At 34.9% G+C, this 21,364-nt stretch overlaps 2 protein-coding genes and 1 pseudogene across 10 annotated transcripts in view; 2 read left to right on the plus strand and 1 right to left on the minus strand.

The window, feature by feature from the left end:
- Window positions 1-15,163, plus strand: part of VPS54 (VPS54, GARP complex subunit) — an 89,710-nt gene extending 74,547 nt beyond the window's left edge. For 3 of the 6 annotated variants that reach the window (XM_011381870.2, XM_011381873.2, XM_023524251.1), the window contains exons 21-23: window positions 10,134-10,241; window positions 11,277-11,371; window positions 13,786-14,242. In XM_011381870.2, coding sequence (XP_011380172.1) covers window positions 10,134-10,241; window positions 11,277-11,371; window positions 13,786-13,891 — 309 coding nt within the window. In that variant the 3' untranslated portion in view covers window positions 13,892-14,242. Of the gene's footprint in view, window positions 1-10,133; window positions 10,242-11,276; window positions 11,372-13,785 lie in introns of all 6 variants that reach the window. The other 3 variants (XR_002777534.1, XM_011381869.2, XM_011381872.1) reach the window with 2 other exon arrangements.
- LOC111732401 lies at window positions 796-914 on the plus strand (annotated as a pseudogene).
- A 566-nt stretch (window positions 15,164-15,729) lies between the features above and the next one.
- Window positions 15,730-21,364, minus strand: part of UGP2 (UDP-glucose pyrophosphorylase 2) — a 54,088-nt gene continuing 48,453 nt past the window's right edge. For 2 of the 4 annotated variants that reach the window (XM_011381868.2, XM_011381866.2), the window contains exons 7-10: window positions 20,995-21,192; window positions 20,200-20,442; window positions 17,272-17,376; window positions 15,730-16,194 (exon numbers count right to left, since the gene is read on the minus strand). In XM_011381868.2, the coding sequence (XP_011380170.1) occupies window positions 16,087-16,194; window positions 17,272-17,376; window positions 20,200-20,442; window positions 20,995-21,192 (654 nt within the window). In that variant the 3' untranslated portion in view covers window positions 15,730-16,086. The remainder of the gene's footprint in view (window positions 16,195-17,271; window positions 17,377-20,199; window positions 20,443-20,994; window positions 21,193-21,364) is intronic. The other 2 variants (XM_023524253.1, XM_023524254.1) reach the window with 1 other exon arrangement.

Below are 21,364 nucleotides of genomic sequence, written 5' to 3' on the forward strand. Positions count from 1 at the left end.
CTATACTGTAATCTAAAGCAATCAACCTCTCTTTTTAATTGGCACAAAGTCACCATCTTTATCGCTTGAAATGTTTGGAAGTACTACTTTGATTTCACTATTTATGTTTATGTTTTTGGATGATCTTTTTCCAACCCCATCTTTTGCTAAGTTTTCATAAATTCTTCGATATTCACTGCAACATTTTTAAAATCTTTTTGAAATTTTAATACTCGTTGGATGTTTGGATCAGCATCTAGAATTGCAGTTTCCAGTTTTTTGGCCACTTGAAGAGCTTTGTAAATATTTGTTGCAGCGAATGAAACTGGTTCAAGGTCATTGCCGTATTCATCGGCAGCATGGGCTTCAGATATTAAGTGAATTAGTTCATCATCAGTTAATTTGTTATCAACTAGTAATTTGTTAATATTCACATTCAAATTGTGAGAGCCTTCTTCTTGAAATTTATTTAATAAATTAATAATGCCAGTTAATCCTTCTTCATCATTGGAACCATATTCCCTGGTATAACTACTTCTGGCCATATTGCTTTCCAGCTCGCATTTAAAATTGATGGCTTTATAGCACTCAAAGCAATATTCTTGATACAACTTAAAATTGTGTATTTATTCCAGGCTTCTGTAAGTGATTCATTATTTCCAAATTTATTAAAAATATCATTAAAACTCCATTTAATATAATTAATCTTAAAGGTAGAAATAATGCCTTGATCTAAAGGTTAGATCTAAAGGAAGTTGTATTTGGTGACAAATATACAAATTTCATATTTGGATGTTCTAAATTGTGTGGATGTATGTCTACGGCCATGCCACCCTGAATGTTCTCCATCTTGTCTGATCTCGGAAGCTAAGCAGGGTCGGGCCTGGTTAGTACTTGGATGGGAGACCACCTAGGAATACCAGGTGCTGTAGGCGTTAAAAAAAAAAAAAAAAGTGTGGATGACCAGGTGTATTATCTAAAAGTATAAGTATTTTAAAAGGAAGACATTTTTCCTTCATGTAATTTTTAGCTTCTATGGCAAAATATTTGTAAAACCAATCCTGAAAAACATTGGTAGTTGCCCATACTTTTTAATTTGCCATCCAATGAAAGGGAAGATCATTAACAATTGTTTATTAGTATTAGTTCTTTGTACGTTGCTGAGTTAAGCTATTATTTTTTAGAAAGAGTAATCACCAATAATGGAAATGAAATAACTGTGTAAAATGAGACCATGTAAATGGAAACTGCGTATAAAAAGTCTGCATAAATGGGGTGAGGGGGTGTGGTGGTGAATATTTACCATGTGTAAAAAACTTGCACAGAAAAATACCAAGTAAATCGAGGAACAAGTATAAATAAATTTTTTGTGTGAAAAAATATGTTACTTTAAAAGTGAAGAGTATGAGGTGCTCTATTATTTCTTTCATAGATAGTTTTAGTTTTCGTTTCTTGTTTGCTTCTCATTCTTTGTATGTCATTAAAAGAAGCAGTGTTTTCCAAAGAATTCTCAATTACACAGGGATGATATCTTAAGGAAAATGTCACTTAATCAGCCCTGTCCCTTACTCTTTCCTTTCCCTAAGTTGTTCAACACATGTCTGAGGGAAAAAGCAGAAATTTCATAACTTGAAAGTTTGAAAGTTTACTTAGTTTATACTTTTTGCCCAAGAGCATATTTAGAGTAATTAATCCTATAAAGTATGTCACTTTGATGTGCTTTTCCTCCTACTTGCATTCTTCAGATTTTGAGATGGTAGGAGCAACAGGCACATAAAAATCATAAAAGGGCAAGATAAAGTGGTGCCCATTCACACACATATACATGCGCCTAAACCTTTGACGTTGACAGTGAGAAAGGAGTGCTCGGGTATAAAAGATTGCGTTTGTTTAATAGCTTTCAAATGTTTTGGTCACAGGATCCTTTTATACTCTTAAAAATAATTGAGGACCCCGAAGAACTTCTGTTTATGCAAATTGTACCTATCAGTACATACCATATTAGAAATTAAAACTAAGAAAAATTTAAAATACAAGAATACATACATTTCCTGAGCCTTCAGAATGACATCATCACAAGACATCTAAAAATCTTCATTATTCAATTATGAGAGAATGAGAGTTGAAAAGATAACATCTTAGCATTATTACGAAAATGGTTTTTACCTTATAGATGCCTTGAAAGAGTCTCTGACTCTCAAGTGTCCCCCGACCACACTTTAAGAACCTCTGGTGTAGTTTCTAGATAACATAGATGTTTTATGCTTCTCTTTTAAGAAGCTTAAGAATTTTTTTTTTTTAATTAAGGTTAAGGAATTTATAGTTATGTGGATACATACCTATATTATGCCTGTTAAATTAGCTTCTAGTTTTGTATGGAGGAAATTATTGTGTAGAAATTCTCTATTTTCTTTATGATTGCCAAGTGCAAGCTAAATTCCAAAGCAGTTCTGTTCTACCAGTTTCCTTTTTGATACGTGACATTCTTTTGTGTACCAAAGTCAATAAATAATGCATTGTGACTACCCTCAAGAAGTTTACTGTCTAATAAGGGAGAGGACTATAAACACCAACAATGCAGAGTAAGGTAAATGATAAATAGTGAAACGTTTTAAATAAATAGTAATAAGCTGTGGAATATAATGAAGCAAAACCAAAAATGTACCAGTTCTCTTAAAACCTTGACTTTATTCCATCATTTTGGTCATCTAGAGTTTTTGAACAAGAATTGGGACTGTGGCTAGACTTTTTCCTATGACAACTCATTATTTATTTATTTCAAAGAAAAATAAAGATGATTATTTAATGAGCTCATTATTTCTCACGTATATTTAATAGTCATTAACATTGGTTTTTTTGCTAAAATATTTTATAAATTTGAGGCATTATGGTATTTTATCTCTAAATACTTAAGTATATATTTCTAAAAACTAAGGACTCGTGCTTATATAATCACTCTACCATATCACATCTAACAAAATTAACAGTAATTCCTTAATATCATCTAATACCTATTTCTATTTGAAATTTACTGTTGTCCCAAAATGTCCTATTACAATAACTTGTTTGAACAAAGATATCTAGATGGTCTACACATTGCATTTAGTAATTATGTCTCTTAAGTCTTTTATAAACTTCATACACACCCCCTCATCATATTTTGTTGTTTTTTTTCTTTTCAAGAATGTGCCTAGACTATAGCAGCTTAGCATATTCTCTACTACCTTCCCCATGATGACTTCTCCTGTTATCCTGACATATTGTGTTCTCCCCTTATTAAGAAATATCTCTTTGCCACTCACTGCCCTATTTGCTTTTTTTTTTTTTCTTTTAATGGGTTGCCCAGGAGTTTGGCCCTGTTTTTAATTCATACCAAAATAATAAGCAGTGGTTGGTTTGGGTTAGCCTCTCAGTTTTTAGCTTTTCATTTTCTTATCTGAAAATTTAACACGAAATAAAGGATAACACAATAATATAATACAGGTCAATTCGAAGAAGCTAGTAAGGTTACCATTGCTTGTATGGAATGAAACATTAACATCGAATTGTGTTACTGGCTAGACTAATGTCCTAGCCACCATTTATTCATTCATTCAGTAAGTTAAATTGTGCTAGGTAACAAGGATGCACAAGGGTGAAGTAGCCTACTATTTTGTTCTCAAATAGTAAATGTTTTTAGATATTTATCTGATAGGAAAAGTATATCGATAATTATAACAGGAGGTAGAATATGTCAAGTGTCAGAGGTAAGGAATTGATTTAGTGTTATTGGTTCTTTTAATGCTTTGGAAGAGATGGTCACCAGCTATGGAGAGAGATCTGGGAAAGCTTAATGGATGAGGCATGCTTTTAAAGTTTTGCTTTTAAAGATAGATATGATTAAGGCAAATAAAGTTTAGATGTAGAGGTACTCTGAGGTAACAGCTTGAGCAGACATGTTGGTAGGAATCATAAGAAAGAAGTTTATTGTTAGGGTTTTAGAGTTGGGTAGACCTAAATTCAAATTATGTGTTTGTCACATATTGGCCATTGAAAGACCTTGGGCAAATTATTAATCTCTTTATGCCTTAGTTTCTGCTCTCTAAATGGGGATTCTGATAGAGTCTCAGAGTTGCAGTGAGGATGAATGAGATAGTATATGTGGAGTACTTTTCTTTTATCATGTATCTGACTATAGCAAGTTCCAGTAAATGTTGACTGCTAATGCTTTTGCTATTATTGTTAATAATAACAAAGGTAAGCATGCCATTTAGCTAATGATTAGGGTGGGTGAACTGAGGAGTGGGAGATATGTTGGAAAGATAGTGAAGAACTTTACCAGTGGAAAGCTAAGCAACTTAAGTCAGGTTTATGGAGGTATAAATTACATTCAGTAAAATTCACTCTTTGTAAGTATATAGTTTGATTTTAACAAATATATATAGTAGTGGAACTACCACAATCAAGATATAGAACAGTTCCATCACTATTAAATATTCCCTTGGATACTTTTGCAGTCAGTCCTCTTCCCACATCCCCAAACTTTGACAGCCACTTATCTGATTTTCATTCCTATAGTTATGCCCTTTCCAGAATGTCTTATAAATGGAATTATACAGAATACAGTCTGTTGTCCCATATTCCTTTCATTTAACATAATCTTTTTAAAATTCATGGATATTATATCATGTATTAACAGTGGCTTGTTCCTTTTTATTATGGAGTAGTATCCATTGTTTGGATGTACCACTATTTGTTTATCCATTCATCAATTGATAAGCCTTTGAGTCGTCTCCAGTTTTTGGCTGTTATGAATAATGCTGCTACAAACATTCATGTGCACATCTTTGTGTGGGCATGTGTTTTCATTTATTTTGTGTAAATACCTTGGAATAGATTGATGATTGTATAGAAATGTAAAACTTACAATAACTTTATAAAGAATTGCCAAATTATTTTCCAAAGTGACTATATCATTTTGTCTTCCTTCTTGTGATGAATAAGAGTTCTAGGTGCTCTTCATCCTCAGCAGCATTTAATATTGTCTGTTTTTTAATGTTAGTCCTCTAATAGGTCTGTGTGAAGTGAGAGCTCACTGTGGTTTTAATTTATGTAATAACCAATATGACGAACATCTTTTCATATGTTAGTTTGCCATCCATATTTTCCTTTGATAAAGTGTTTGAATTTTTCGCTCATTTTAAAAAATTGTGGTTTTTCTCTTCTTATTACCCTGGATACAAATCCTTTATCAAATATGTGTTCTGTAAGTATTTTCTCCCAGTCCATGGCTTATATTTTCATTTTCTTAACAGTGTCTTACAGAGAACAGTTTTTAATTTTGATGAACTTCAGTTTATCATTTTTTCTTTTATTGTTCATGTTTCTTTCTTAGCCTAAGAAATTTTTGTATAACTCAAAATTGACATTTTCCAGTACTTTCTTTTAGAAGTTTTATTGTTTCAGATTTTATATATAAGTCTGTCATCCATTTCTAGTTGATTTTGCTTATACAGTTGACCTTTGAATAATGTGCGGGGAGTGGTGAGGGGAGCCCATCCCCCTACGCAGTTGAAAATCCACATGTAACTTCTGACTCTGCAAAAATTTAACTACGGTTGGCTCTCCGCATCTGTGATTCCTAACTGTGGATCAAATAGGCTGACCCTTGACCAACATAGGATTTTAAAAATACACATATAAGTGGACCTGCTCAGTTCACACCTGTGTTGTTCAAGGTTCAACTTTAGTGCAAAGTATGAGTCAATATTCCTTTTTTTTTTATAGTTCTAGCACCTTTTCTTGAAAAGACTATCTTTTCTTTGTTGGCACCTTTGCTGAAAATCAATGGACTGTTTTTGTGTGAGTCTACTTTTGGACTCTGTTCCATTGACCTTTATGTCTTTCTTTACACTAATACCACACTGTCTGAATTATTATAGCATTATTGTAAGTCTTTAAATCAGGTAATGTGAGTTCCTGGATGTGGAATCTTCTCAGTGTTCTCATTCCTCCTCCATGTGTAGCCCACCTCTGCTTTGAGTGGTATAGGATCCTGGACTTAAGGTGTTTTTCTTTCTTCCCTCTGGAAGAGATGTTTTGTTTCTACTCCTCACACAGTGGCTCCAGGGATGGGAGTTTGCTGCCTCTTCTTAGTGACTTAAGGTTTTTGCTTTTTATAAGAGAAGGGTTCCAGGAAGTGAGTGGCATTTGTTCTTTTCTCTAGTGGCAGCCACCTCCTGCTTGCCTGTGTTACTGAGTAACCCTCTGTGGTCTCCTGCCTTGACCCCAATGTTGTTTATAAGTACCTGCTGTAGGCCCTTCTGAGTGCAAACTCCCCTTATGGGTAGAGTTCTCACTTACTCTAAACATATCCTGGTTCACATTTGGCCTTTGAGAATTTATTGAAATGTTATTTTCTTCTTATTTGCTTCTGTGTGGTCACCTTTCCTTCCTATGCACTGCCAAAATGAGATAGTTCCTGTGTCTCGTCTGACTTCAGAGGGCCTTGTCACTTTTTGGGTTTCCATGACCTCTGTTCTCTGATGGGTTTAAGAAAAGTTATGATTTTATAAACTATTGTACTTTTTTTCCTGTGGGTAGTGTAGTAGCAACATACCCTTGTAGCTTTCTAAATTTTAAACAGAAGCAAAACCCAAAAGTTTTTAAACTAATAAATCATATGATTAGAATTGCAATTTAGAAAGATTAATCAGATAGTATATAGAATGAATTTGAGGTGATATGGCATGTCCTCTATTTGGAATACTTTTACTTAATTTTTTTCCTTTGAAGACTCAGCAGCTCAGTTGTGCTGCTCAGGAAGCCATCTCTGTCTGTTACTGCCTAAATATCTTTCACCCATGTTTCTGTAGCATGCAATGTCCACTTTCAGGAACACCAACTAGCTTTTAGACAGTTCTCCAAAGGGACTCTCTCTGATTCATCTTTGTACCCTCCAGCTAGCAGAGTATCTGACCCATTCATTCAAGCATACACATACAAATACATATGTACATACCTGTGAACGTATATATACACATATGTGTACATACACACATCTGATAAAATATTTTTTCAGAGCTTACTATGTGCCAGGTAGTTTTAGTAAATGTTTGTTGAACTGATATCTGGACTTGTGAAAATGCTACAACATTTTTTCAGGTGAGAAGTATTGAACGCCTCACCTAGAGTGGTATTTCTCAACTGAGACAACTTTGTCCCCCAAAGGACATTCAGAAATGTTGGGAAAATTTTTGGTTGTCACTTTTTAGGGTAGTGGGATGATATGGTAACTAGTGAGTAGAGGCCAAAGATGCTGCTGAACATCCTACAATACACAGGCAGCCCCTATAACAAAGAATTATATAGCTCAAAATGTCAGTAGTGTAGAGAAAGGTTGAGGAACTCTGATCTAATGTGCTAACTAATGTGCAAAATAATTTGAAAGTACATTTGATGGGACTTAGTCACTGATTCAATACAAGGAAACAAGGAAAAGGAGTTGGAGATTTCAAGTCTTGTGTGACCAGGATGTTATAATACCAGCAGTTGTAATTGAAATGAGTAAGAAGAGCAGCTTTGGGAAAATTCATGGTCAGCTTAGTTATGGAATGGAACACCTAGAAAATGTGTGACTTAAACTCAGTAAAGTGGTTCAGGATTAGAGATATATTAGGAGTCGTGAGATTGATTAGAGAGAAAAGAGGGGAAGATAAAGGGACATTGATGTTGAAGAAGCTTTGCACTTAAGGCAGGAGACAGAAGAAAAGGAAGTTTAGGAGAGGAAACAGGAAAACATTGTCCTACATGAGGATAGTGTTTCAAGTGTGAGGGTGTGCGAAATACTGCAGAACAATGAGGAAGGGGAACTAGAAGAGTTACTAAATTTGGAAGTTAGGACATCTTTAGTGATTTTTTGTAGAGAAATGTCAGAAGATTGTTAGTAGTAGGGGAAGGTGGTTTGGGTGCTGGCAAGAACCAAATTTTAAGAGATGAGAATAAAGTACTACAATATCAAGTTTAGGTGACTGAAAAAATGTGATGATGAAGGTAAGATGGAAAGAATAGTATCTATAGGGAAAGCAGGGGTGATGGAAGGTTTTGGGGGTTATACTAGTTTCTTAGGGCTGCCATAACAAATTACTACACAGTGACTTAAAACAACAGAAATTTATTCTCTCGTAGTTCTCGTAATCCTAAATCAAAGCATTGCCAGACTATGCTCCCTCTGAAGGCTCTAAGTGAAGAATCCTTCTCTGCCTCTTTCTACTTTTCAGTGCTTGCTGTCAATTTTTGGCATTCCTGGGCTTATAGATGCATCACTCCAGTCACTGTCTTCATGTGGCCATCTTCCATGTGTGTGTGTCTGTGTCTGAATTTCCCTCTCTTTTTATAAAGACACCAGTGAGGATTTAATCATGAAGTTCCAAGTGGACATGAATTTTGGGGAGATACTATTCAATCCAGTACAGGGGGATAGTTAAGATTAAGGGGATGTTACCATAATGAGATAACACTTGATGCTCACTAGGATAGCTAAAATAAAAAAGACAGTAACAAAAAGTATAAAGTAACAAAAAAATAAAAAAGACAGTGTTGGTGAGGATATGGAGAAATTGCAACCCTCATATACTGTTGGGTGGGATTGTAAAGTGGTACAGCCACTTTGGGAAACATTCTGGCATTTCCTGAAAAGGTTAAACATAGGGTTGCCATATGACCCAGTAATTCCACTTCTTAGGTGTATACCCAAGAGAATTGAAACAGTTTGTCTACACAAAAACCTGTATTTTCATAGCATGATTATTCATAATAGCCAAAAAGTGGAAATAACCCAAACATCCATCTGTTGATAATTGGATAAACTATGGTATGTTCATACAATGGAATATCATGCAGGCATAAAAAGGACGAAGTACTGATGATACATGTTACAACATGGATGGACCTTGAAAGCATTATGCTAATTGAAGAAGCCAGTCACAAAAAGCCACATATTGTGTGATTCCATTTATTGAGTTTAGTGGTTGCCAGGGCCAATGGGAGTGGGGAAAAGAATCACACTAATGATATGGGGTTTCTACTTGGGGTGATGAAAATGTTCTGAAATTAGCGGTGATGATTGTTTAACCATGAGTTTACTAAAAACTAGTTAATTATACATTTTAAAAGGGTAAATTTTATGGTATGTGAATTATGCCTTATAGCTATTATTAACAAAAAAATAAGGGGATATTTGATATATTTTTAGGGTCAAAAGAGAAAAATCTTTGGGTGGTTACAACTTTGCTTATCTTGGTCCAGGCACATGGTGACTTCTGCATGGTCCTGCTATAGCAGTTTATTGGAGCTCATCATTTTAATGAACTCTATAAGATTAGTACATCTAAAATATAATTATTTAGCCCATATTTGTCTTGTGAATAAAAATGGCATATAATTTAAGCTGTGAATTTTAAAATATGGGCCAAAAGATGATTATCTATATTGTACCAGTATGTTTTTCCAGATGTAAGAATAGTAAAATGAATTTACCTAAAATTTTCAATATAGATCATTGTGGAAAATGTCTTCCCTTAACCTTAGGGTAAATATGATTACTATATTGGTCCACCTACAAAAGAAAAAGAACATTTTAATTTTACCAGAGTTATATTGATTTCAGATATGATTATATTGACACATTCTTAAAAATCATGTTTAAAAAATAATCTGTTAGAGGGCCTACTGTAATGATTCATTATTGTGTATTGAGCTAGATTAGTAACTAACATTTTTTGAGTACTTACTTTGTATCAGGTACTGTTTAGTGTTTCTATGAGCCATCTTTTAAAGTCTTCTCACAGAAAGCCCTTTGAGATACAGAAATAAAGTAACTTGTCCAATGTCATATAGCTAAGAACTGTTAAGAGCTGGGATTTGAACCCAAGCATCTATCTTCAGGAAAGCAGCCTATGTTCTTAGCCACAAGGTTATGCTGGCTCTCTCAAAGTAGATTAGAATGTTTAATGAAAAGTTCTTGAGATTTGCATAAGTAGCTCAGATCACAATTGAAGTGTGAGCTTGAGCACTCTATCAGAGTTAGACATATAGGGGCAGAAAACACTTAGGGAACACTCGGGACAGTATGCAGTCCAGAGGATATGAACATAATTCTCATTTTTCCCTGCCAGTATGAGGTGAAAGCTCCCGTTCCTTCTGCCTGTTTCAGGAATATTTGTAAGCAAATGGCAAAAATGCACGAAGCTATATTTGATCTCCTTCCAGAAGAACAAACACAAGTAAGTAGCAATTCTAAAACTTTTTAATATAATATATACTATGCATGTAGAATTGGAATGTTTTATACATTTTGGCACAATGAAACTTAGTTCATATTCTAATATGATTATTTTTTCCAGTTGTATTGACTTAGGGAACATGGATAAAATTTTCTGATTTCAAAGTGCCCTTACTCTGACAGGTCAGAGCAATAATAGTTTTGCTATGTGGTCAACAATTCTAAAAAGCAGATATTCCATTTGTCCATTGAGTATCAGAGTTGTCAGATTCTATTTACGTCATTCATTACATTATTAATGTGAAAATCAGAGTTGGCATTTATCAATGAATATAAATTATGTTATTGACTGTGATTATAATCCAATTTGGATAGGGGAGGAAGTAATGATAGAATAAAGAGATGGCATATAAAGTAACTCGATCAATATGCCTTATCATTAATATTTATTAGATCAGCTTAAGTGATCTGTAATAGGCACAACCAGGAAAAATAACAAAATGGGAATATGTTATTCCACAAAACTGTTTCCATAGATTAAAATTGTATATAATTTTAGGTCAGGTATTTCCCAAAGAAGTATTGGGCCATTACATCAACAAGTCTGTCTGCAGGAGCAATAAAATGCTTTCAAGTAATTTTACCAGTTTAGGAGGCTGAAGGTATCTTTGCCTCTACCATTGAGACTTTTTTGCTTTTTCTATCAAGTTCCTAGTTAATATATTACAGAATTCTCCATTTTTAAAGTTCTTTTTATCTGTCATGGTTGATCCCACTTACATATCTCAGAGGACTTTAAAGATACAGAAAGGCAAGGATAAACCATATCACTAAAAGACGTACTGCTGAAAGGGGGAAGAAGAGCTTTTAACTAAGGACAAAAAAACTATATCGAAATAGCAATAAAATACTTACAAAGGAGTATTTTAAAAGTATATGCCAAAACAAAGGTTTAAAATTTTTTTCTGATTTGATATTGATAAGATACTTATGTCTTCTTTCAGTAGAGCTTTAAGAAACTTTATTTTTTTTCCAGATGTTATTTTTAAGAATTAACGCAAGTTACAAACTCCACTTGAAAAAGCAGTTATCTCATTTAAATGTGATAAACGATGGAGGACCTCAAAATGGGTATGTTTTCAACGTATTTTTACCACATACTCACATATTGAATTGCTTTATGAGTTTTTATTCATTGTGCTGTCCCTTTCCACTAGAATCATGCTGGGGCCCCAAAACTGTAAAATCAGCAAGCTTTTCCTTTTTTCCTTCTCTGTGGAGATGATATTTATCTGTCTGTCTGTCTGTGTTAGTGTTTTATAAATGGTCAATTACTTAACTGTCCTTGATATGTGGTACCTCCTTAGGTTACCCAGTAGCTTCCCCTCTTCAGATAGTATTAAAGTTCTACTTGGTAGCTGTCTCACCATGAGAAAGTCACAACTTCTGTGCCATATTTATAAAATGAGAAGGATAAAATCTACCTAATTCCTTTACAGGGTTACAAAAAATAAGTGTATATGTGCATATTTTATTGTAAGCTGTTGAACAAATTCTATGTGTTTTTGGTGAAACTCTGTAGTGTATAAAACAGAATTTAGAATAAGAAAATGGGTTAAGTTTTGTCACTAGCTATGTAACTTTGGGCAGATCATTTACCTACTATAAGCCTTAATTTTCTTAGATTTGAAAATAATGATGATGATAAAGTTCTGTCACAAGATTTTTGTAAAGAGCAATATAGATAGATATGGTGGAAAAATTATACAAAATGCAAAGCAATGATCATCATGTAGTTATACTTTGATTTCCTTAGTGTGTTATCTGGTCCATGGACTTTTTAGGAATATTCCCTCTTTAAAGGGGTTTCAGGCTTAAATTTCAAACTTACAGGAACAAATGAAAAAATGTATTTTTTTTTGGAGTCAGAAGTTAGCATTGTCTTGTCCTTAAAAAAAAAAAAAAAAAAAGGTAGTATACTAAATCAGTTTTGCAAAAAACTGGAAGCTTTAGACTGCTGAATCTGTTGGCCAGGCTGAATTCGAAGTTTTATGCAGATTCTGACTCACTCATTTATTATTTATTACCTGGTTCTTCTTTTTCCTCTAAGACATAGAAAAGTTCAAAGATAGTATAATGATACCAAATACCTCTTAGAGACTTCAAAAAGAGCAAATATTTTCAAACCCCACTCCACCCTTCTATTTTTATTCTCATAACTTAATCTGGGTTGGTTTTTAGCAGACCAATAGTTCTGAAACATCCAAGCTGACCCATTCCCTGTTGTTTCCTTTGGCAATACAGCTATTTGAAAGTCAGTGCAACCTTAGAGCTCCTCACTGTCACACACTTTCGAAGAAACTAATTCTGTGTAAGTCGATTCGTGTCCTTGAGTGATCCCTTGAAAGATAGAATTTCCTGAAAATTAACCTCTAAACTCAAGACAAAGACACAATAAACTATTTACTTAAAAGGAATTTTTGTTCCTTTTAAAAATATTCATTTTGTTTTAAAGTGAAATTCACGTAACATAAAATCAACTGTTTTACAGTTAATTCAGTGGTACTTAATACATTCACAACCACCACTTCTGTGCAATCACCTGTTTAGTTCCAAATATTTTTACTGCTCCAAGAGGAATTAAGCAGTTGTTTCCTATTGCTCTTCCTCAGCACTATACTTTTTAATGTGATTTTCTCTATTTCAAGATATTTTTAAAATACAGAAAATATTTGTATTCCTGCTACTTAGAATTATTAGCATTTGTCATTTTCACTTGAAAAAATGTTTATCATGTTAAGGAAAATGGCATTCCAAATGAAGCTGAAGTACCCCTGGACCCCATCACAAGTCTTATTCTTTTCCCCAACCCTTAAGCAGTACTTCTAGTAAATTTAGTCTGTATCTTTTAAGTTGTTCTCATTTATTGTCTTAAAAAAAAAAAAAATTTAAAGCTGGACTTTCCCCTGTCTTTCACAAACTACTAAATCAAGGTCTCCTATTTGTTTCTCCATGGACCACATCTTTCAAAATATACAATTAGACCAGTCACTATTTTTCATGCATGCAGCTTTGATCTGTTTATCTGAGTGTTCTTACTGGAGTTGGAGTGTTTTTTCAGGTATGGGTATTGTGACAGCTCAGTGCTCAAAAGTATAATTGCTTTTTCATTTAAGTGTTGTATTATTAGTACTATTAGTCATATACATGTATACTCTAGTCTAACATAACTGATCAAAGAAAGTTTAACCTGTAACTTTTCTGTCATTCTGTTTTAAGATAAATCTGTTTATTGGACAGAATTATGAAACAGTCCAGCCTGTGTTGGTTTATTCTTTTTAAAAACATTTACTGTTGAAAGATAGAACATTAAATAGTCTAACTATATGATAGCAGGAATCCTGCTAAGTTAAATACATTGACATTTGGTCCCTAGGAAATTGAATTTTAAATAAGTCTAGCAGCTAGGATAGGATTCTGTGAGTACTACTTTAAATATCTGACTAGAAAATGAGATTAAAAATAATTTTCTCTCTGATGTCTAGGTTGGTCACAGCAGATGTAGCTTTTTACACTGGAAATCTTCAAGCCTTAAAAGGCCTTAAAGATTTGGACCTAAATATGGCCGAGATCTGGGAACAGAAGAGGTGATGACATACTGGAAAACTGGGTAGCTTATCTGACTATGGGATGTATATGTTTATGAAGAATACGGATGCCTGTGATTCAGAAACCTGGAACCCAAAGTGAACTGGGGTAGGGAAAGTGGAAAAGGAAAGTATCAGTGTTGGGAAATGGGTTCAGTGGGGATCTACAAGGAATGCCAATTTTGTGTTTCCTTCAGTGAGGAGTAACTGATCAGGTGTCTATAACATTTTTCATTCTCTCTGGAAACAGACTCAGGTTTCTTTGGACCAAATCCAAAAGAACACATAGCTGTAACACAGCTGTAGTTGACTAGAATGCTCTGTATACTTTATATTAAAAAATGCTTTGCATTTCTTCCAGTGCAATGAAATTCATATGGTGTCCTACCTTATTTAATGATGGTACAATTTAAAATATTAAAATCTTAGTCAACCTCTGTAGAAAGTTTTCTCTATGAAAGTAAAGTTGTTTGAAAAATTATTTTTTTACAGATCTTTCTATAAAAAATAAACATCTTTTGATTGCTTGGATTTAGGAATTCAATTTTTGTTTTAGTGACCAATGTCAAGTTTCAGGCTTTGGGTGGCACATATTTAATCTTTCTACCACAACTATATATCAACTGAGTAAAGCCTTCCAGAATAGTTTAAATACTTGAAAGGATGATCACAAGTAATAATTAAAGAGTAAGATATTGGTGTTTATTTATGCAACTAATTTAAATACTTTTCAGAAGTGGTATACGAAAGCCTGCAGGTTAATAGTTGTATTTTTATAAAAATATCTATGGAGGTTTTTTTTTTTTGCCTTATTTCTAGCAGAGGTAAGAATCCATTTTTATATATTCTGCCTACTTATGAGTTCTCATTTTAACATTTAGATAATACACAGAGTATGGTTCCCTTGAGTTTTTTAAGGTTACTTTCGATGTGTGTATGAACAAAGACCAGGGAGAAACAGAACTTTTAAAATAGGCTGCTGTGTTGGGGCCAGAACTATAAGGTGATGAGTAAGTTAAAGACTTATAATATCTACCTTCCACATTAGAATCAGCAGTACTCTACAAATGAAAGTGCCTGTGCCTCACCTCACACCAGGAAATCTTGCCTAACCCTGTCAGAGTGCCTAACCTTGTGGTGATTATGTACAATGAAATAGTCTTATTTTGTGCTCTTTGGTTTCCTAACAGGAAAGCCTGTTTTCTTTCCTTTATCATTACAGAGGTATGCCATTGGTTCTTAAATTGTTTGTCTAAAATAAAGCTGTAAAAAATGACCAGACTTAAAAGAGAACTTTTTTTTAATAGTATACAGTAAACTTTAAACAAGCAGCCTACTCAAAAGCAAGTATGGAAGAACTGGAAAATGTAATTGATTCTTAGAGAAAAGCCACACATTACCAGACCTGATTTGAAAGGTTATTCACGAACATTTTTCAGTGACAACCAAGCTTCAAGAAAAGGGAACTTTTTATAGTTATACCCCCGCTCACTACACTAAAGAACAAGGATGTGAAAGAAATGCCCTACCTCTACCCACCCCATCCCCTTCAGCTGGGAAAAGAAACACCACATTGTTTCAATAAATGGAGAGTCTATAGAAAGCATGGCAGGCATCCCAGCTTTAGAACTCAATGAAAGGTACTAAATACCTTCAAGTTGAATTCCAATGGAAATAATGATGTGGTTAAGATTCTTAGAAATGCACAAACTTGACTTTTCAGGTAACTGGGCAGTGAGTACTTAAATATTCCAAGAGCAGATCTTCCAACTGATATAGTAACTGTTTAACAAGAATAAACCATTTTTCTTCACCATTTCATAAAGTTAGCACTGAAAAGTATAAGTGTACACATGTATTGCTTCACAGCTTTATTTTTGAAATCACAAGCAATTCAAAGTGACCATCACTGAAGCCTCTGTTAAAAGATTTTCCAGCAGAGCTGCCCCAGTTTTAAGATTAAACAATATTGCACTTTAAGATGAACTTTCAGGATCCTCTTCAAAGAAGAAAAGTATTGCTTTCATCTGTGCTTTTCTTAGACTTAAAGCATACTACAGAAAACTATTTTAAAAATTAACACTGCGGGGTACAGTAACATAGTAAAGTACCTGCCTATTTTAGAATCCTAGAGAACATTTCATTGTAAGAAATTATTTAGCCCATAATTAGCATAAAGTGTACATAGTATTTTTCATTTCAGTGGTCCAAGATACGAAGATTTCCAGATACTATCTTGTTCTCTAATACTGCTCCAGGTGGGATGTCAATTCGGTCACCATGATTTGCGATGATGATAACTGTTCCCTAAGTGACAGGGAAGACAAAGCAATAGTGTATTACAGCTGAAGCTGAAATGCAATTGATTTTTCTTACAATCAAGTTTATGTAGAACTCCATTTACAATGGAGTAATTATATTTATATTTATAAACGATGTTAAATATGAAAAACATATTAAGGAAAATGTAATGTGTCCTAACAAACCTGGCAATAGTTCTAGATTCCTTGCCTTCTTATCAGAGGTGATACCAGAAATGGGAAATGGACCCAACGCCATAACATGACTAGCCCTTTCAAAGAACTACTTGCAAGGCCACCAGCATTATCTATCTTCATAAAGAAATTAAGGGTGCTTGGTTTATATTTACATATCAGTTTGGGTTTTTTTTAAGAATAGGTTACTAATAAATTTTCATATCTTAAGTGAGACTGTTCAGATGAAGCTGTATCAGCAATAAAGTTCAATATACATATATTTTGTTTTTTTTTAAGATCTTCATTTAAGTAGCTCTTAATAGGAAGAACACAAAATCTAGGTATGGGATATTTAAAAATTAGGGAAAAGCTGTTCTATCTTTGGTTCTGAGCTTTAATACTTATACCAAGTCCTGTTTCTTATGCTAAGCTGGAATGGTCATAAAAGTATAGAAGTACTTAATGTGAATGAATATGTTTATACTGATGATGATATTATTTTAACAGGAATAGATTATATTAAATATAAAGTTGTCATTTTTATACTTTCATTCAGATTCAAAGTCATTTTAATGAGCTAATGCTAATTTAACAGTGAATCTATTTTAAAGGCTGTCTTTTCAATAAAATAGTACCAGTTCAACTATTCATTATTTTTTGCTTTCCATGTGAATGCCATATTCCACAAAATTCCTACATACAACAATTATGATTATATTTTAACTATGTTGCATATCTATGGAAGACAGTATTAATACTAAAAATTGTGGTACTTCATTTTAAAAATGTATTTATATCTTATAAACATCTGGTACAGACTAAGAAGTATTCCTTTAAATTTAGGACTAGAAAATGAAACCTGTTTTGTAAAGTTATAAGAATTATAATTTTCATTATAACAACACACCTTTAATGAAACATTCTTGCCAAATGTCACATCTCCTGAAACTGTGAGGTGATCCAATTCAAGCATATCTGGTATACTTTCGAATCTCCTTAGATAATCCTGAACCTGAAGGAAAAACAGAAATGTACGAATTGTTTCAAAAACGGGTTAGGGATTAAATTAAAATAGTTTAACTGAATTTAACTATAAAAACATTGTTTATGGCCAAGCTCAGGCCCACTATGGGAAGAACCTATTTGTTAAGCACTCACTATATGCTAGACTCTGCGCAGGAGAGACCAGGAAATAAGAACACTGTCCCTACAAACAAACAATTGACAGTACAGCTGAGCAGATCAGACATTAGAAAAATAAATTAAAGGAAAAAAAAGATAACCAACCAACATGCTAAGCCAGATGAGTAGTTCACATAATCTGGAATTAGTTGGAAAAAGAGAGATCATCATGGTCTAAAGCAAGCTTGACTGGGGTGCTGAGTTTCAGGGATGGGTAGGATTCAGAAGAAATGGAATATATTTCAAGAAGAGCAACTACACAAATTATCATTATAAATGACCACTCTTTGCCTCATTTCTTTATATTTACCAGCAGCAGAAATTGTCCTATATGGCTTTGTTTCCTGTTTTGCCCAGAAAAATAGAAGCAATCAGAAAACTTCTGCTGGCTTTTACCACCACCACCCATTTGCCTCCTCACTCCTTACTCTGTCCTGCGTAGTACTGGAGTTGGGCTGTTTCTACTCCAACTTAAGGCCACCCCTTCTTATGGCCAGTTCAAGAATACTGTCTAACAACTCTTTCTCCCTCTTCAATGTTTTTTCCTCTCTTAATTGCATTAATTCCCATCAATGTATAAACATGTTATAAATTCTCCCATCTTAAAAAAAAAAAATCTCAAATTTTACATCCCTTTCTATCTATGGCTCCATTTTTGTTTTTCAAGACAAGATTCTTGAATAAGTTGTCTACATTCATATCTCCAATTTCTCTTCTGTTCTTTTTTTAAAATCTATTCCAGTCAGGCTCCAAAACCTCTATATTGATAAATCCACTGGGGAATTATCATTCCTCTTTCTTGATTCAGCATTAGCATTTGACAAAGATGATCACTCTCTTTTCTTGAAACATTTTCTTCATTTTGGCTTTTAGGACACACACATTCATGGTTTTCTACCCAATTCCTCACCTGTAACTCCTCAGTCACCTTGCTGCTTTCTCTCCACCTCATCCCCATCCTCTAAGCCTTGGAGTATCTCAGTGCTCAGTTTTTGGACCACCCACCTCCACCTGCCACTCGCTCCCTAGATGATCCTTATCTTATGGTTTTAAATACAAGCTATAAACTGACAACTCTCAAATTTATGTCTCTCCTAGATCTGTCTTCTAAGCTCTAGACTTACACATTCAACTTCTCCATTTGGAGGTCTAATAAGTACAGTAAAATTTAACTCCCCATCTTGCTCCCCCTAAACCTACTCTACCCATGCCTTACCCCATCTCAGTGAATGGCCATTCCATGCTTCCAGCTGCAAAGGCCAAAAACCCTGGAGTCATCCTTATTCTTCTCTTTCTTACTCTCCTATCTACTCCAACAGCAAATCCTGTAGGTTAATTAGACTTTCAAAATATCAGATTGTCAACATTTTTCACTGCTACCACCTTTTCCTTTTGCCATGATTCCTACAATAGCCTATTCCTTAGTCTCCCTGATTCTACCATCGCTCCCTGATTCACCCTTTGGCTTACAACTCTCCAGTGGCTTCTCATCCACCAGAAAAAAAAAAAATCCACATTTTCGATATTCCGTTATTAAGCTCTACACACTCTGGCCTGTTCCCTCTCTCATCAACTATCCATCCTGCCCCCAGTCACTCACTCACTTTGCTTCAGCCATATTGTGCTCTCCAATGTCCCTAAAACATGTTCCTCAGAGCAACTAGCCATTGCCCACTCAGCCCCTGTTCTCAAATTGGGGCAGCTGAAGTTATCTTCTGCAGGGTATGGAAGAGGCTAGGGAGAGTGGGAGGAAAGTGGAGGGAGAGTGAGCTAGGTGAAACATGGTTGGCAATTCCATCTCAGCATGTGAGAAGGTGATTCCTCTATCACCAGGATTTTACCAGCCCAACTAGGCTGATGAAAGAGGCACCAAATAATGGGGAGACTCCTAAAAGGCCAGAAACTACCCTGGAAATTCCAGCCCGGCGGCAGGACCCAGAATCATCCCTATCAATATATACGGCAGTATACACATCCACACCAGGTGGCACTACACCACAACCAAGACTAGAATATACTTGGGTGGCACAGCAAGACTACAAAGGCTCACCCTGTCACTGCATTTACCTCTCAACATTTAAATGTTTTGGATTCCACTTAACGTTGAGGAGGAGTTTTACTATACTTGCCATTCCCCCTCACCGGAATGGTTTTCACCCCAAATACTTGCATGACACACTCATTTTCTCAGTAAGGCTGTCTCCAAACGCCCAGTGCAAAATACCACCACCTCACCTACACATCCTTCCTATTCCTGCTTTTTCTCCATAGCATTTTCCACCATTTGGCATACTATACATTCAATTTATTTTTAGTCAGTTTTATTTACTGCTAAATATCTAGGACCTAGAACAGCGCCCAGCACATGGTAGGGGCTTAATACTTATTAACCTAGAATTAACATTCTCCCACTGATGCAAGCAGGAACAGTCTTTCTTAAAGAGACATAAGATAAAATGTCCTAAATTTTAAACATTCTTTTCTCTATAGCAATCAGGTTTCAGTGGTTGATTCCCTTTAAAAGACATGAAAGATGTAGGAATATGATAGGTCAGCAGTAGATACTGTAATTATATTCCAATTCACATGTGTATCATATTATAATTTAAGAAATACAAATTCACATGTATATCATATCTTTATATTTACATACCTTTGTGAAAGAACTGCCTAATTTAACCAAGGGAACCGTAGGAAATTCCCGCTTTTCACTCATTGTTAAAGATCCTGCATTAAGGCTATAGAGGTTTGACATCACAAGCAAGAGATCTGATGTGGTTTTGACAGGCAGAAAACGGCTTCTAGGAACATTAATACCTAGAGAGTTCTCAAAACTTTTTATGGCAGCCCCTACTGCAGTTTCTAACTGAATGACATTCAGGCCTCCATCCAGAGTCTGTAAGAAAAGGAGAAGGGAAGGAAAGAAACACAGATTTTAGCAACTTAGTTCTGTGTGGGCTAGTTAATATTTAGGGAGTCTTTTCAGAGATTCATCGAAGGAAACAGAATTTTGAGAATTGACATTTATCAAGCACCTACCATAAGCCAGGTACTTATACATGTGATCATTTTCTGGTGTCATACCTGTTCTGTTCAGTAATATTTTCACTTTATAAAGGACTGAATGTTCAGGAAATTCATGCAAGGAGCCTGTGGCCAAAAGGTCTCTAAGTATCAGAGCAACAGTAAGCAGAGGGAGGTCCTCTACTTTTGTTCCCAGTGCTCTTGCCACTACTAGAGCCCAGGGCCAAGTTCGGGCACCATGGCTTGGTGCACAAAAGGGATGATTGTAGACTCTGAAAGACAGGGCCAGGAACTGGAGAGAGTGACTTGGCAAAAGGAGTGACCAATGGCATGGACGGTCCAGAGGGAGTGAACAGCGGGTCTGTGTGTAGCCTGCAGTGATCTCAGGAGGCAGGGAGCCTGGTGAGCCAGCGCTTTGGCTTACCTTTGGATTCACGATGATTTCCATGTCAATAGCATTCTGTTCCTGCAGTCTTTTAACTGCAGCAAGAGAGATCCAGAGATTGTTTGTGTTAAATATTTTGAATTTTGATACAGACTTGAACTCATCGACATGTGCTTTTGGCACTTGAGCAATTTCCACCAGTCTCAATTTGCCTTCATACTGAGTGAGTGTCCCACCCTAGAAAGGCAGAGAAGAGCGAGTGAGTGCTTCCACATCTTTCCCAGGCACAGCCAGACCACTGTTATAGCCTATGAATGTTATATAGAAAAGACATGGATAACAAAATTCCCCAGAAATAAAAAGCACTGGCAGTGATTCAATCAGTGATATAAAGCAACATATGTATGAA

The sequence above is a fragment of the Pteropus vampyrus genome, unplaced genomic scaffold (genome assembly GCF_000151845.1).
Source record: "Pteropus vampyrus isolate Shadow unplaced genomic scaffold, Pvam_2.0 Scaffold453, whole genome shotgun sequence".
Lineage (NCBI taxonomy): Eukaryota > Metazoa > Chordata > Mammalia > Chiroptera > Pteropodidae > Pteropus > Pteropus vampyrus.